The 12860-nt window shown below is 38.7% G+C and overlaps 1 protein-coding gene and 6 non-coding genes across 7 annotated transcripts; 6 read left to right on the top strand and 1 right to left on the bottom strand.

Moving 5' to 3' along the window:
- Positions 1 to 137: 137 nt before the first annotated feature.
- Positions 138 to 6078, bottom strand: LOC143451711 (fructosamine-3-kinase-like). Its single transcript, XM_076952430.1, has 4 exons — positions 5889 to 6078; positions 3416 to 3567; positions 1335 to 3287; positions 138 to 239 (listed from the first exon to the last, which is right to left on the bottom strand). The coding sequence occupies exons 1-3, from the start codon at positions 6035 to 6037 to the stop codon at positions 2671 to 2673; spliced, it is 918 nt and encodes a 305-aa protein (XP_076808545.1). The 5' UTR covers positions 6038 to 6078; the 3' UTR covers positions 138 to 239; positions 1335 to 2670.
- A 2422-nt stretch (positions 6079 to 8500) lies between these two features.
- Positions 8501 to 8572, top strand: Trnae-cuc (transfer RNA glutamic acid (anticodon CUC)). Its single transcript has one exon. It is a non-coding gene; the product is annotated as a tRNA-Glu (tRNA).
- A 347-nt stretch (positions 8573 to 8919) lies between these two features.
- Trnae-cuc (transfer RNA glutamic acid (anticodon CUC)) lies at positions 8920 to 8991 on the top strand. Its single transcript has one exon. It is a non-coding gene; the product is annotated as a tRNA-Glu (tRNA).
- A 765-nt stretch (positions 8992 to 9756) lies between these two features.
- On the top strand, positions 9757 to 9828 carry Trnae-cuc (transfer RNA glutamic acid (anticodon CUC)). Its single transcript has one exon. It is a non-coding gene; the product is annotated as a tRNA-Glu (tRNA).
- A 766-nt stretch (positions 9829 to 10594) lies between these two features.
- On the top strand, positions 10595 to 10666 carry Trnae-cuc (transfer RNA glutamic acid (anticodon CUC)). The gene has a single exon. It is a non-coding gene; the product is annotated as a tRNA-Glu (tRNA).
- Positions 10667 to 11013: 347 nt separating this feature from the next.
- On the top strand, positions 11014 to 11085 carry Trnae-cuc (transfer RNA glutamic acid (anticodon CUC)). The gene has a single exon. It is a non-coding gene; the product is annotated as a tRNA-Glu (tRNA).
- Positions 11086 to 12271: 1186 nt separating this feature from the next.
- Trnae-cuc (transfer RNA glutamic acid (anticodon CUC)) lies at positions 12272 to 12343 on the top strand. The gene has a single exon. It is a non-coding gene; the product is annotated as a tRNA-Glu (tRNA).
- The last annotated feature ends 517 nt before the right edge of the window (positions 12344 to 12860 follow it).

The raw sequence follows: 12860 nt of genomic DNA, 5'->3' as shown, positions 1-12860 counted from the left end.
CAACTCACTTATAACGGATACATTCTTCAGTACCTTTGAGAAAAAACATCATTATAGAACGGATCCATTCGAAGTGAAACACTGCACAGAAAAAATACAGTAGGCCTACAGAATATTGTTTCTGACTTGAAAATGTCTTGTAATAGATAGGGACCTAGCGAACCTGCGTGGTTTGCCGAGAGTCAGTTTCGTATATAACGGATGCAGTTAATTTTCACGGAATTTCTATTTTATAATAACTTACTTCAAACTAGGGTTGGATTATCCGGATAGCGGTTAACCGCAGGGTTTTTTTCTATCTGATATCCGGATATAAATCTGCCGGTTAAAAGAGTATCGTTGCTAATGCGTTTTACACTTTTTAATAAGTTTGAACATTCTTTGTTACGTAGAGGCTGACTCCCGCTGAGCGCAATTAAACCATTTTTCACACTTCTATTGTCTTATACTTTCAACTAGGTCGTAAAATGCACGAGTGAAATTTACTATCACGTCACAAAGAAAGCATAATGAATGATTCTTTTAATAGAAGACTGCATTCTCATGGCAAGGGTAAAGTCTGTGAAGTGTCAGTTGAAAAGCTTTGACTACAAGTCTACAACCTAGTTTGAAGTTAATTGATTGAATTGAGTTGTTAATTAATTAATTGAGTTAGGCTAATTGAAGTTAAATTTAAGAGATGGAATTTGAACGTTTCAAAAGTGATAATCCAGTTTGGGGCTACTTTCTACGATCAAGAAATGGTGAGAGGGCAAAATGTGAAACCTGTGAAAACACGATTTCTTGTAAAGGTGGATCTACAGGAGCAATGAGAAACCACTTTGGTTTAAAACATAAGATTGTTCTTGACACAAAGAAAGCAAAACAAGGTTCTTTGGAAAACACAAACAAATGTTCCGCAGGTACTAGTGCGATTGAAAACTATTTTAAGCCAACCAAAGAGTCGCTGGAGAGCTAGCAGCTGTGGACAGAATTTCTTTCAACACCATAGCTACTAGTAAGCAACTGAGAGAAGCATTTTTAGCAAGAGGATACAAGCTACCACAAACGGTGCAAAATGTCAGAAGTATTATACTGTGTGCGCGTGTAGTAGCCGTGTTCGTTCGTTTTAAATTTGATTTTTCTCGTATTCGCTCGTACTGCGCGTGTAGTAGCCGTGTACGTAGATCTATAATAAAACTGTGTAATGATTTTACAATCCATTTTTCATGCAAACCTCGTGAAATCGATTGTCTCACTTAGCAGTTATTATCCGGTTAACCGGTTAGATAAATTCCAAATATACGGATATATCCGTTATCCGGATAGTAAAAATTATTGATATCCGAACTAACCCTACTTCAAACTGACTTTGAACTTTGTTTTATTTTATCATAAATAATATAAAATCTTCCTTGTATCAGTCCGCCAATCAGACGTGGGCCTCCCGGACCCCAAGAGGGATCCGGTGAAGTAAACGGCACAACAATCAAAAGCGAGGGCACAAGAAGGAACGTACGCCATAATCAGACCTAGTGAGTAATGGCCACAACCTAATGAGTGGGGATATTATGTAGAGCTGCTGGAGTGATGTAATTTAATACCGCATCCTACCGACCTGGGATTTGTGGGACCTAAGTTTGGGAGCCGACCACAGAAAACATAGAAATATTGTAGAGCGATAAAAACAATACGCGAAGCAATAGTGATTCAAACTAGGGGCGGCAACAAGACACGGAAAGTCGCCCGGCAAAATAAAACATGTGCGCAATATGTTTCATAAACATTTGACAAAAAAACATAGAAGCAGATAAAAAGACATTGCCTGTGAACATGTAAAAACGAACCATCTATTATCAAGTATAAAGGTGATATATATAAAAATAGTAAAGAAAATTGCAAAAAAGTGCACATATTGAAACTATTAAAACACAGATGGTCGGACGGGTATCAGTGAGGGCAATTGACCAATGTCCATTCTCGAGCAAAGGTGGGACATTCAGTTGTATGCAAGGAGGGCTGAGTATCCGTTGGAGGCTGTGGACGGAAGGTGGGTGTGCAGCTCCGTGGCGCCATCTCCAGGTAGTTGGAATTGTCTGCTCACTCTTTTTAGGTCGTCGCGAAATCGCGAATGCCGGCGCACCAAGAAAGTTGAAATAAATATAAAAATGGTGTAAAAAGCATATATAAAAAAATCACACAGTAGCTGAGAAAAGTATAAAAAGGCATTATATACATAAAAATGGTAGGTATAAAAGTGCAGGGTAGGGTATAAATATTAAGTGTTGCTTTATAAGAAACAATACTCTACAACCACAGGCCTGATGTAATTAAGGTGGGACCAGCAAAGCAGAAACCTGGTGTCGGTACAGGAACGGACTAGCGTACGCGGGTCTTACTGGGGCAAAGCTTCTTCTTGCTGACTGTACCGTACACCTGGTTGAAACCTTGCTGCCAAAAGTGGTAAAATTAAGTAAAAAACAGCTACCGCTAGGTAAACTCGGAGCGTCCAATTAATTTTATCCGAGAACCATAAATGGAAGTTACTGTATAATTGGGTAACAACACAGTGATAGTGCACTTTTGGTACAAATAAAATTAGGCATAGACTTTCGTAAAAAAGTAGTCCCAAACCATAAAATTCTTTGGCAGTTAATATTAGTCATGCAAGCATATTTTCAGCACCGGACATCAAAAGTTTGAAATTTCATGCATTAAGGAAATGCATAAGTCTTGATAAACACTTCCAAAGTGATTCCAGTTATTAAACGCATTAAATAACAAGTAAACTTTCAAGCGCTTTTCAAACCCCGGTTTCTTTGGTATAAAACTGTGGTAAGTGTCATGAAATTCGGGTGGAAAAGCTCTAAAAAAGTGAGCTAATCCAAGGTCATACTCCGAATGGCCATAACTGCATGCAGGATCATACATGCAGGGTTCATTATTGACCTCTCCCACATTTCCTTCCCAAAAGTCGCCGTGTAGTAAAGCTGGCGTAATGTTTAAATCACTAGGAAAAAGTTTTGGCAAAACCCGTTCAATTTCAGGCCACAAACTAAGAACACCACGATCTTGGTATGTTTCTATGGCCCGATCAATCTGAGGCTTGAGGCGGTTACTTGCATAAAACGTCAACCAATCATCTTTCCATTCATTGGTTAAAGGTATAAAACCACAGCAGGTTGTGGTGTGGAAGCCAAATCGATCAACATACTCAGATGCCCGGCCAATGAAGGATTCATTTCTTGTGGCATTATCTTTTAAGTTCTTGTTGTAAAGGTGAATCTTCGCTAATTTTTCACCAAGACCTACAGTAAATAATAAGGGCATCCTTTATACTTTTGTCTTAAGGTTAAGCTTAGGAGATATGAAAACTTATAAAGCAGATTGTAGGACTATATACAATAGTTACCCACTAAATGATATTCATACTCACAAGCAAAATTGCGAACAGAACTGAGCATGAGGTATTCCATGACAAAAGCAGTCTTGTCGCCATGGCTGAAAACTTTGATTGGTTTTGGAACCCTGATTATTTTGGTTTCTCTTAAAATTTCCAAGCTGGCACATTCCCCATCAAACAACGCTCTGTATAAAAACGACGAAATTATCCAAAGCATCTACGTCGTTTCTGTCATATAAAGCTAAGTAAAGATAAGACCCACTATCAGTCACCACTGGAAGAGTGACACACATACACACAACTATTCAATGTGTACAGTGTAAGGCAACTTTTTCGCTTTTCTACCGTTTAAACATTTTATACGTTGATTTGTCATCAACAAACAAGGCTAAGAAAGTTAATTGTTTCGATTTGAGGCAACAAATTTTGAGGCTTCAGTGCGCGCTAACATTTGTAACTCTGTATAAACAATTTCTAAATGAACACATTTGTTGAATACATTTGTCATAAATCAAGTTGTTTCCCTTACTAGACTAGACCTTGCCAGATAATAATGAAGCACAACTAAAGGGTATAAAAAATGTTGGGTTTCCTTTACTTTTGCATTCCTATATCAAGATCGAATATTGAAAAATTATTACTTCGTCTTTTATTGTGTAACCTCATTATTCCTTACGAGTAAGGATTTTAAGCAGGTGTACAAAAGACGAAAAAAGTCTGTATGGACAAAAGGGTTATGACTTGAAAAACAAATTCAAAATTTTGTGTGTCCTGTAGTCACAAATGATGAACTTTTATGTCCTGATTTGAAAACTCACAAAAGTTAAGACTGTTTAAACAAAAAACTCCCGCACCAAATTTTTCCAGTTTTCAATGTATTATATATATCGACTAATTTGAATTTGACTGACACAATTTCAATTGCGAAGATTTGAAATTTTATTTTGGTAAATTGTGATTGCACAGATTAAATTATTCATATCATGTTCTTGTTTACAGTCAAAGATAAATATAAGTATAAATAATTAATAATTTCTTTTGTAGATATATACTATATATATCGAGTAATTTGAATTTGCCTGACACAATTTCAATTGCGAAGATTTGAAATTTTATTTTGGTAAATTGTGTGAGCAGTTATAAGAGATGGCAACAATGCAAAGCTAAAATTAAAATCAATTATGAAAGAGGAGAATAATTTCTGTTTACACTTTGATGGAAAAAGATTGGCAAACATGAATATCAGGTAGTATGCTTGAAAAGTCCATCAAGAGAAATCAAACTGGGTGTTCTAAAATGCGAAAGTGGAACAGCTTAAGATATTTTCAGCAGTCTAGAAAACCTATTAGATGAATATGATGCATGGAAAAATTTGAAAATGATCATATGTGACACAACATCTGTTAATACTGGACGGCTGAATGGCGTTGTTGTGAAACTGCAAAATGCAATGATCAGCAAGGGTTTTGATAAACCACAGTATATTGGTTGCCAACATCATATTCTTGATAGAGTCTTAAAGCATGTATTATAGTTCTTCAATCCAACGTCTTCAACAAAACCAACTCTCAACTACAAATTTGTAGATGATGTGGTGAAACACTACGAAAACTTGCAGCAATCCTACATGCCAGAAATTGAGATGGAAATGGTTGAAAACCCAGGATGGAGGATGATTTTAAGTTTCTCTTTGAGTTGTGCAGAGCATTCCGTTTCTTCAAAGAAAATGGTAGATTTCCACTAATAAAATGGCATAAACTTCCATCTCTACACAATGCTAGATGGAATTCAAGAGCCATTTATGCTATGATTGCCTACTTCCTCATCCCTAGATGGAGAGTAACTCTGGAGATATCATGCTCATTCATCGCAAATGCGTGGCAGGAAGCCTGGTTTTCTAACCAAAGGTTTAAAGATGGAATATACCAAAGATTATTTGATGCTATCTTTGAGCTCGAATGTCCTGGAGCCTTAAAGTGCCTTAAAACCCATTGGAATTTGGATAAGTCCGTTGTAGATGACCCACGGCCACGCACTAACATAATTGCAGAAAGGGGAGTCAAATTGATGGAAGAACTTTACCAGAAGTGCAAAAAGGACAAATATTTGAACATTAAATTTCTAGCAAAGAATAAGTTTTGAATTGTAAATTTTTTTTTACATTTGGACCAATGTCAAAAATTAAAGTCAGTTTGTGTGGGACATTTTTTACGATTTGAACGAAATAATTATAATTTTCTAAATTTATACCAAAATGTTCATTGATTCCTGCTACAGGCAAAAAAAATTTCCTAGTCGTAACCCTAATGGACAACACTAATCTATTGAAGTCACAATTTATCAAGTCAATCTAAAACTAATCCCCACCTACCCCAACCTCACTTTGCATGACTAAATTACCCCCGGCCAAAACTCCTCCACTTCAATAGATTAATTAATTATCAGTTTTGCTATTTCCACAGATTGGTGTTGAACATCTGTGTACGAAATAAAACTACACCCATACCTAGATCCGGGAGCTGGGTTTCGTTTCACAAACACTTTTTGACCGTCCAATGAAAAGACACTTCCACTACTGATACCTCCACCTTGGCACTGACCGCCACAAGACCAAACTTTTCTGCATCTAAATTCCTTCTTTAATATCTCTTCCATTTCAGTACAGTTCAGTTTTGCAGCAGCATGTCTTAGGCTACAGGGCTAGTTGTAAGTTGTACAAATTTAACTTGTCAACCCACTGTAGTTGAGAGTTAAAAGAGCAGAGATCTACTACTACGGTGACCGACCGTCATATATATATGAATATGACTGTCATACCAAGTTAAGAACAGTTCCAAATTCGAGCAATAGCCAATGATATACAGTACTATAAAATTAAAAAAAGAAACAAAAAAAATGTGGAAATTGCACAAAGGTTAGCTCGGTAAAATTGAGGCTTGAGCAATTAGGAATCATCGCCAGATTTAAGTCAAACAAAGACTTTCCTCAGTCTGAAGATGAAGCTTATAATGGTTAATATTGTATTAACATATTATAATTATATATTGGCAATGGTTGTGCCAAGGCTTGAATTGACTCCATGTCATGCTGAGGTCAAGCCGATTTTTCGTAGTTTGACAGTAGGTTACGCTGAATAACTCACATGAAATGCACCCTGGGCCCAATCATGCCTTGGATTACTACGTTCACCTTTAAAGGTCCGCAGGGTTACATTTTCGCAACTGGAGAAATTCAATGTTTGGGTTGAGCGCTTCAGCTGTAGTGGCGTGGGAGGCATTTTTAATACCTTTATATCATTCGTGGGAAAGTATTTGCCAGTTATTTATTGAAATATTGTTTATTGATGAAACTGCAATTGTCGCTTAATATTTGGAAACTTTCTCTAAATAACTTCATGTGAAAGCGCCGTTTAGTACGTTACCAGGTGATATCATAACATCCGAGTTTTAACTGACAATAATCCCCATTGCCCAACGCGTGATTTTATCGTTCGCGCATTCTGAAATGTTCGTGTATTTTGTGTTGAATACTTCCGCTCACATCGCTCCGCTTTATAAACTCGAACTGACACGCGAGTAAAAGCGCAGACAGAGATACAGAATCGTACGAACGTATTACGTTAGTCGTGTTAATTGTAATTCGTTAGACATGTTTTAAATGGTGAATGCTAAGTTTGAGATTGTGTCATATTCGGAACCTGTACAGTTCCTACAATAAAGGATCGTTTCTGATAAACTGTATCTGTAATAACGTAAGAGCTTTCGGCTAGTAAGAGGTTAGAGAATTCTAACCGCACGCAACCACGGAGTCAGATCATTAATTCGGCAGGTACATTAAGTCCGAATATCATAAGTTAAGACTGACAAGCAGTGCAACACCTCTGCACAGCCATGCCCACATTGATACTGCTGAACCCCTACCTGCTTGTAATGGGTTCAGCTATTTGATACGGAAGTCTCTGTTAACCAGTTCTTTAAGTGGGTAGAGGTCGTCCCACTAAAGACATGTCTGCTAAAATTACAAACTAAAGCTTCTACAAACATTGGGTTTCCGAGTTCGGTGCTCACTCCTTCATCACCACCAACCAAGGAAATCCATTCAAGTCCGATACTTTCAAAAAATTCTGTTCATTTTTGGGGTTCCGGCAAATTTAGGTCCAGTGCGGAAAAATGGCGTCACAATTTGATTAACTGGGGTCTAGTACACAAATACATTAGACTTTTTATAGAACTATGGTTGTCCACTAGACCTAGACCCGCAAATTTATACGTGCGTGTTTTACCAGTCATCCGACGGCTTGGCTAAACGCTCCGCTAAAATGATTCTATCTACGCACTTTGACATAAAGCAATAGTATGACTATTAAGCAACTGTGTTGCTTGGACTTCCAGTGGCAATTAAACTACATTTGAAATGCACACCTGCCGAAATTATTAAATACGATACCACTATTCGTTTGCCTAGAGATTATTGTAATGCTGAACTTGCATCCCCAGTCGAGGACCTGAAAGCTTATGATTGCACGTCGCTGATCATAAAAGGATTGACGAGGAAACAAGCCGGATCCCTACCGGGAGGAGGGGTCGTAACAACTCACCTGCCTCGAGACATGTGTCTCAGATACCTAGCATTATCAGATGCATGTGACTCGGATTCCTAGTGGTACTGGTGGCATTGCCTTGGATACCGAGCGGTAACTGAGGGAAGTGTCCCCGATAGCGTATTTCATTTTGCCTGATCAAAAAGCGAGATTAACGGTACAATACTGCAACTGAAATATAGTCATATAGAAATGTAGATGTGTAGTTAAAGTGTGCACCTACCTGGCATTAGTAGGTAGAGATGGTAATCTAGTTACTGATATGGCGCATAACGTGAACTAAAGACGCAATAACTGAAAGTTCAGAATCCTCGAGAAGGCTGACTTTTGTACCCAGTAAGCACTCAAAATCAGAACGCAAGAAAAACTTCCATTACAAACGTGCCTTGCCAACGAACTACCGAAAAATAAAATCCTAAGTTGCTAGAAAATACTTCGAAAAGGCAAATATTTTCAACGTTAAAGTATGGTAAATTTTGGCATTTTATTCGCTGGACCAAAGATACGACTTTCGTAGTTCCCAGATGGTCTAGTGGTCAGGATTCCTGGCTCTCACCCAGGCGGCCCGGGTGCGATTCCCGGTCTGGGAAAGTGCATGCAATGTTGGTTCAGTGGTAGAATTAACGCCGGCCTCGCAGCCAGCCCGAATTCGCTTACCTATCAATGCATTAATTTTGAATTAGCTGGAAAAAATATTTTCATGATTAGTCCCCAAAAGAGAAATTTTCGATTTCCTAAAAAACAAGTTTTGGAAGGACTAAGGGTTGTTGTTATTTTACAGGGAGGAATACGTCGTGATAGACACACACAAATAGACTCTTGAAACAAGAATTCCCAAGTTGCTAGAAAATACTTCAAAATGGTAAAATTTTCAAAGTTTAAGAATGGTGAAGTTTCCGCATTTTATTCAATGGACCAAAGATACGACTTTCGTAGTTCCCAGATGGTTTAGTGGTCAGGATTCCTGGCTCTCACCCAGGCGGCCCGTGTTCGATTCCCGGTCTGGGAAAGTGCATGCAATGTTGGTTCAGTGGTAGAATTAACGCCGGCCTCGCAGCCAGCCCGAAATCGCTTACCTATCAATGCATTAATTTTGAATTAGCTGGAAAAAATATTTTCATGATTAGTCCCCAAAAGAGAAATTTTCGATTTCCTAAAAAACAAGTTTTGGAAGGACTAAGGGTTGTTGTTATTTTACAGGGAGGAATACGTCGTGATAAACTCACACAAATAGACTCTTGAAACAAGAATTCCCAAGTTGCTAGAAAATACTTCAAAATGGTAAAATTTTCAACGTTTAAGAATGGTGAAGTTTTCGCATTTTATTGAATGGACCAAAGACACGACTTTAGTAGCTTCCAGATGGTTTAGTGGTCAGGACTCCTGGCTCTCACCCAGGCAGCCCGTGTTCGATTCCCGGTCTAGGAAAGTGCACGCACTTTTGGTTCAGTAGTAGAATTAACGCCGGCCTCGCAGCCTGCCCGAAATCGCTTACCTGTCAATGCATTAATTTTAAATTAGCTGGAAAAAATATTTTTATGATTACTCCCCAAAAGAGAAATTTTCGAATTCCTAAAAAACAAGTTTTGGAAGGACTAAGGGTTGTTGTTATTTTACAGGGAGGAATACGTCGTGATAAACTCACACAAATAGACTTTTGAAACAAAAATTCCCAAGTTGCTAGAAAATGCTTCAAAATGGTAAAATTTTCAACGTTTAAGAATGGTGAAGTTTTCGCATTTTATTCACTGGATAAAGATACGACTTCCGTAGTTCCCAGATGGTCTAGTGGTCAGGATTCCTGGCTCTCACCCAGGCGGCCCGGGATCGATTCCCAGTCTGGGAAGGTGCATGCAATGTTGGTTCAGTGTTAGAATTAAAGCCGGCCTCGCAACCTGCCCGATTTCGCTTACCTGTCAATGCATTACTTTTAAACTAGCTGGAAAAAATATTTTCATTATTAGTCCCCAAAAGAGAAATTTTCGATTTCCTAAAAAACAAGTTTTGGAAGGACTAAGGTTTGTTGTTATTTTACAGGGAGGAATACGTCGTGATAAACTCACACAAATAGACTTTTGAAACAAGAATGCCCAAGTTGCTAGAAAATGCTTCAAAATGGTAAAATTTTCAACGTTTAAGAATGGTGAAGTTTTCGCATTTTATTCACTGGACCAAAGATACGACTTTCGTAGTTCCCAGATGGTCTAGTGGTCAGGATTCCTGGCCCTCACCCAGGCGGCCCGGGTTCTATTCCCAGTCTGGGAAAGTGCATGCAATGTTGGTTCAGTGTTAGAATTAAAGCCGGCCTCGCAGCCAGCCCGAATTCGCTTACCTGTCAATGCATTAATTTTAAATTAGCTGGAAAAAATATTTTTATGAATAGTCCCCAAAAGAGAAATTTTCGATTTCCTAAAAAACAAGTTTTGGAAGGACTAAGGGTTGTTGTTATTTTACAGGGAGGAATACGTCGTGATAAACTCACACAAATAGACTTTTGAAACAAGAATTCCCAAGTTGCTAGAAAATGCTTCAAAATGGTAAAATTTTCAACGTTTAAGAATGGTGAAGTTTTCGCATTTTATTCACTGGACCAAAGATACGACTTTCGTAGCTCCCAGATTGTCTAGTGGTTAGGATTCCTGGTTCTCACCCAGGCGGCCCGGGTTCGATTCCCGGCCTGGGAAAGTGCATGCAATGTTGGTTCAGTGTTAGAATTAACGCCGGCCTCGCAGCCTGCCCGAATTCGCTTACCTGTCAATGCAGTAATTTTAAATTAGCTGGAAAAAATATTTTCATGATTAGTCCCCAAAAGAGAAATTTTCGATTTCCTAAAAAACAAGTTTTGGAAGGACTAAGGGTTGTTGTTATTTTACAGGGAGGAATACGTCGTGATAAACTCACACAAATAGACGTTTGAAACAAGAATTCCCAAGTTGCTTGAAAATGCTTCAAAATGGTAAAATTTTCAACGTTTAAGAATGGTGAAGTTTTTGCATTTTATTCACTGGACCAAAGATTCGACTTTCGTAGTTCCGAGATGGTCTAGTGGTCAGGATTCCTGGCTCTCATCCAGGCGGCCCGGGTTCGATTCCCGGTCTGGGAAAGTGCATGCAATGTTGGTTCAGTGGTAGAATTAACGCCGGCCTCGCAGCCAGCCCGAATTCGCTTACCTGTCAATGCATTAATTTTGAATTAGCTGGAAAAAATATTTTCATTGTTAGTCCTAAAAAAGAGAAAATTTCGATTTCCTAATAAACAAGTTTTGGAAGGACTAAGGGTTGTTGTTATCTTACAGGGAGGAATACGTCGTGATAAACTCACACAAATAGACTGTTGAAACAAGAATTCCCAAGTTGCTAGAAAATACTTCAAAATGGTAAAATTTTCAACGTTTAAGAATGGTGAAGTTTTCGAATTTTATTGAATGGACCAAAGACACGACTTTCGTAGCTCCCAGATGGTCTAGTGGTCAGGATTCCTGGCTCTCACCCAGGCGGCCCGGGTCCGATTTCCGGTCTGGGAAAGTGCATGCAATGTTGCTTCAGTGGTATAATTAACGCCGGCCTCGCAGCCAGCTCGAAATCGTTTACCTGTCAATGCATTACTTTTAAATTAGCTGGAAAATATATTTTCATGATTAGTCCCCAAAAGAGAAATTTTCGATTTCCTAAAAAACAAGTTTTGGAAGGACTAAGGGTTGTTGTTATTTTACAGAAAGGAATACGTCGTGATAAACTCACACAAATAGACTGTTGAAACAAGAATTCCCAAGTTGCTAGAAAATACTTCAAAATGGTAAAATTTTCAACGTTTAAGAATGGTGAAGTTTTGTCATATTATTGACTGGACCAAAGATACGACTTTCGTAGCTCCCAGATTGTCTAGTGGTCAGGATTCCTGTCTCTCACCCAGGCGGCCCGTGTTCGATTCCCGGTCTGGGAAAGTGCATGCAATGTTGGTTCAGTGGTAGAATTAACGCCCTCCTCGCAGCCAGCCCGAATTCGCTTACCTGTCAATGCATTAATTTTGAATTAGCTGGAAAAAATATTTTCATGATTAGTCCCCAGAAGAGAAATTTTCGATTTCCTAGAAAACAAGTTTTGGAAGGACTAAGGGTTGTTGTTATTTTACAGGGAGGAATACGTCGTGATAAACTCACACAAATAGACTCTTGAAACAAGAATTCCCAAGTTGCTAGAAAATACTTCAAAATGGTAAAATTTTCAACGTTTAAGAATGGTGAAGTTTCCGCATATTATTGACTGGACCAAAGATACGACTTTCGTAGTTCCCAGATGGTCTAGTGGTCAGGATTCCTGGCTCTCACCCAGGCGGCCCGGGTTCGATTCCCGGTCTGGGAAAGTGCATGCAATGTTGGTTCAGTGGTAGAATTAACGCCGGCCTCGAAGCCAGCCCGAATTCGCTTACCTGTCAATGCATTAATTTTGAATTAGCTGGAAAAAATATTTTCATTATTAGTCCCCAAAAGAGAAATTTTCGATTTCCTAAAAAACAAGTTTTGGAAGGACTAAGGGTTGTTGTTATTTTACAGGGAGGAATACGTCGTGATAAACTCACACAAATAGACTTTTGAAACAAGAATTCCCAAGTTGCTAGAAAATGCTTCAAAATGGTAAAATTTTCAACGTTTAAGAATGGTGAAGTTTTCGCATTTTATTCACTGGACCAAAGATACGACTTTCGTAGCTCCCAGATTGTCTAGTGGTCAGGAATCCTGGCTCTCACCCAGGCGGCCCGGGTTCGATTCCCGGCCTGGGAAAGTGCATGCAATGTTGGTTCAGTGTTAGAATTAACGCCGGCCTCGCAGCCTGCCCGAATTCGCTTACCTGTCAATGCATTAATTTTAAATTAGCTGGA

This window comes from Clavelina lepadiformis, chromosome 4, assembly GCF_947623445.1.
Source record: "Clavelina lepadiformis chromosome 4, kaClaLepa1.1, whole genome shotgun sequence".
NCBI classification, from domain to species: Eukaryota; Metazoa; Chordata; class Ascidiacea; order Aplousobranchia; family Clavelinidae; genus Clavelina; species Clavelina lepadiformis.
Note: the sequence above shows the minus strand (reverse complement) of the source record. Positions and strands in the feature narration are given on the sequence as shown.

Bases quoted from the DNA above. Each gene is read 5' to 3' on its own strand.
- LOC143451711 (XM_076952430.1), bottom strand. From the start codon at position 6,037: ATGGAAGAGATATTAAAGAAGGAATTTAGATGCAGAAAAGTTTGGTCT. The intron at 3,568-5,888 runs GTATGGGTGTAG...GTTTTTATACAG, and splicing joins AACCCAGCTCCCGGATCTAG to AGCGTTGTTTGATGGGGAAT. The intron at 3,288-3,415 runs GTGAGTATGAAT...TATTTACTGTAG, and splicing joins TTCTGTTCGCAATTTTGCTT to GTCTTGGTGAAAAATTAGCG.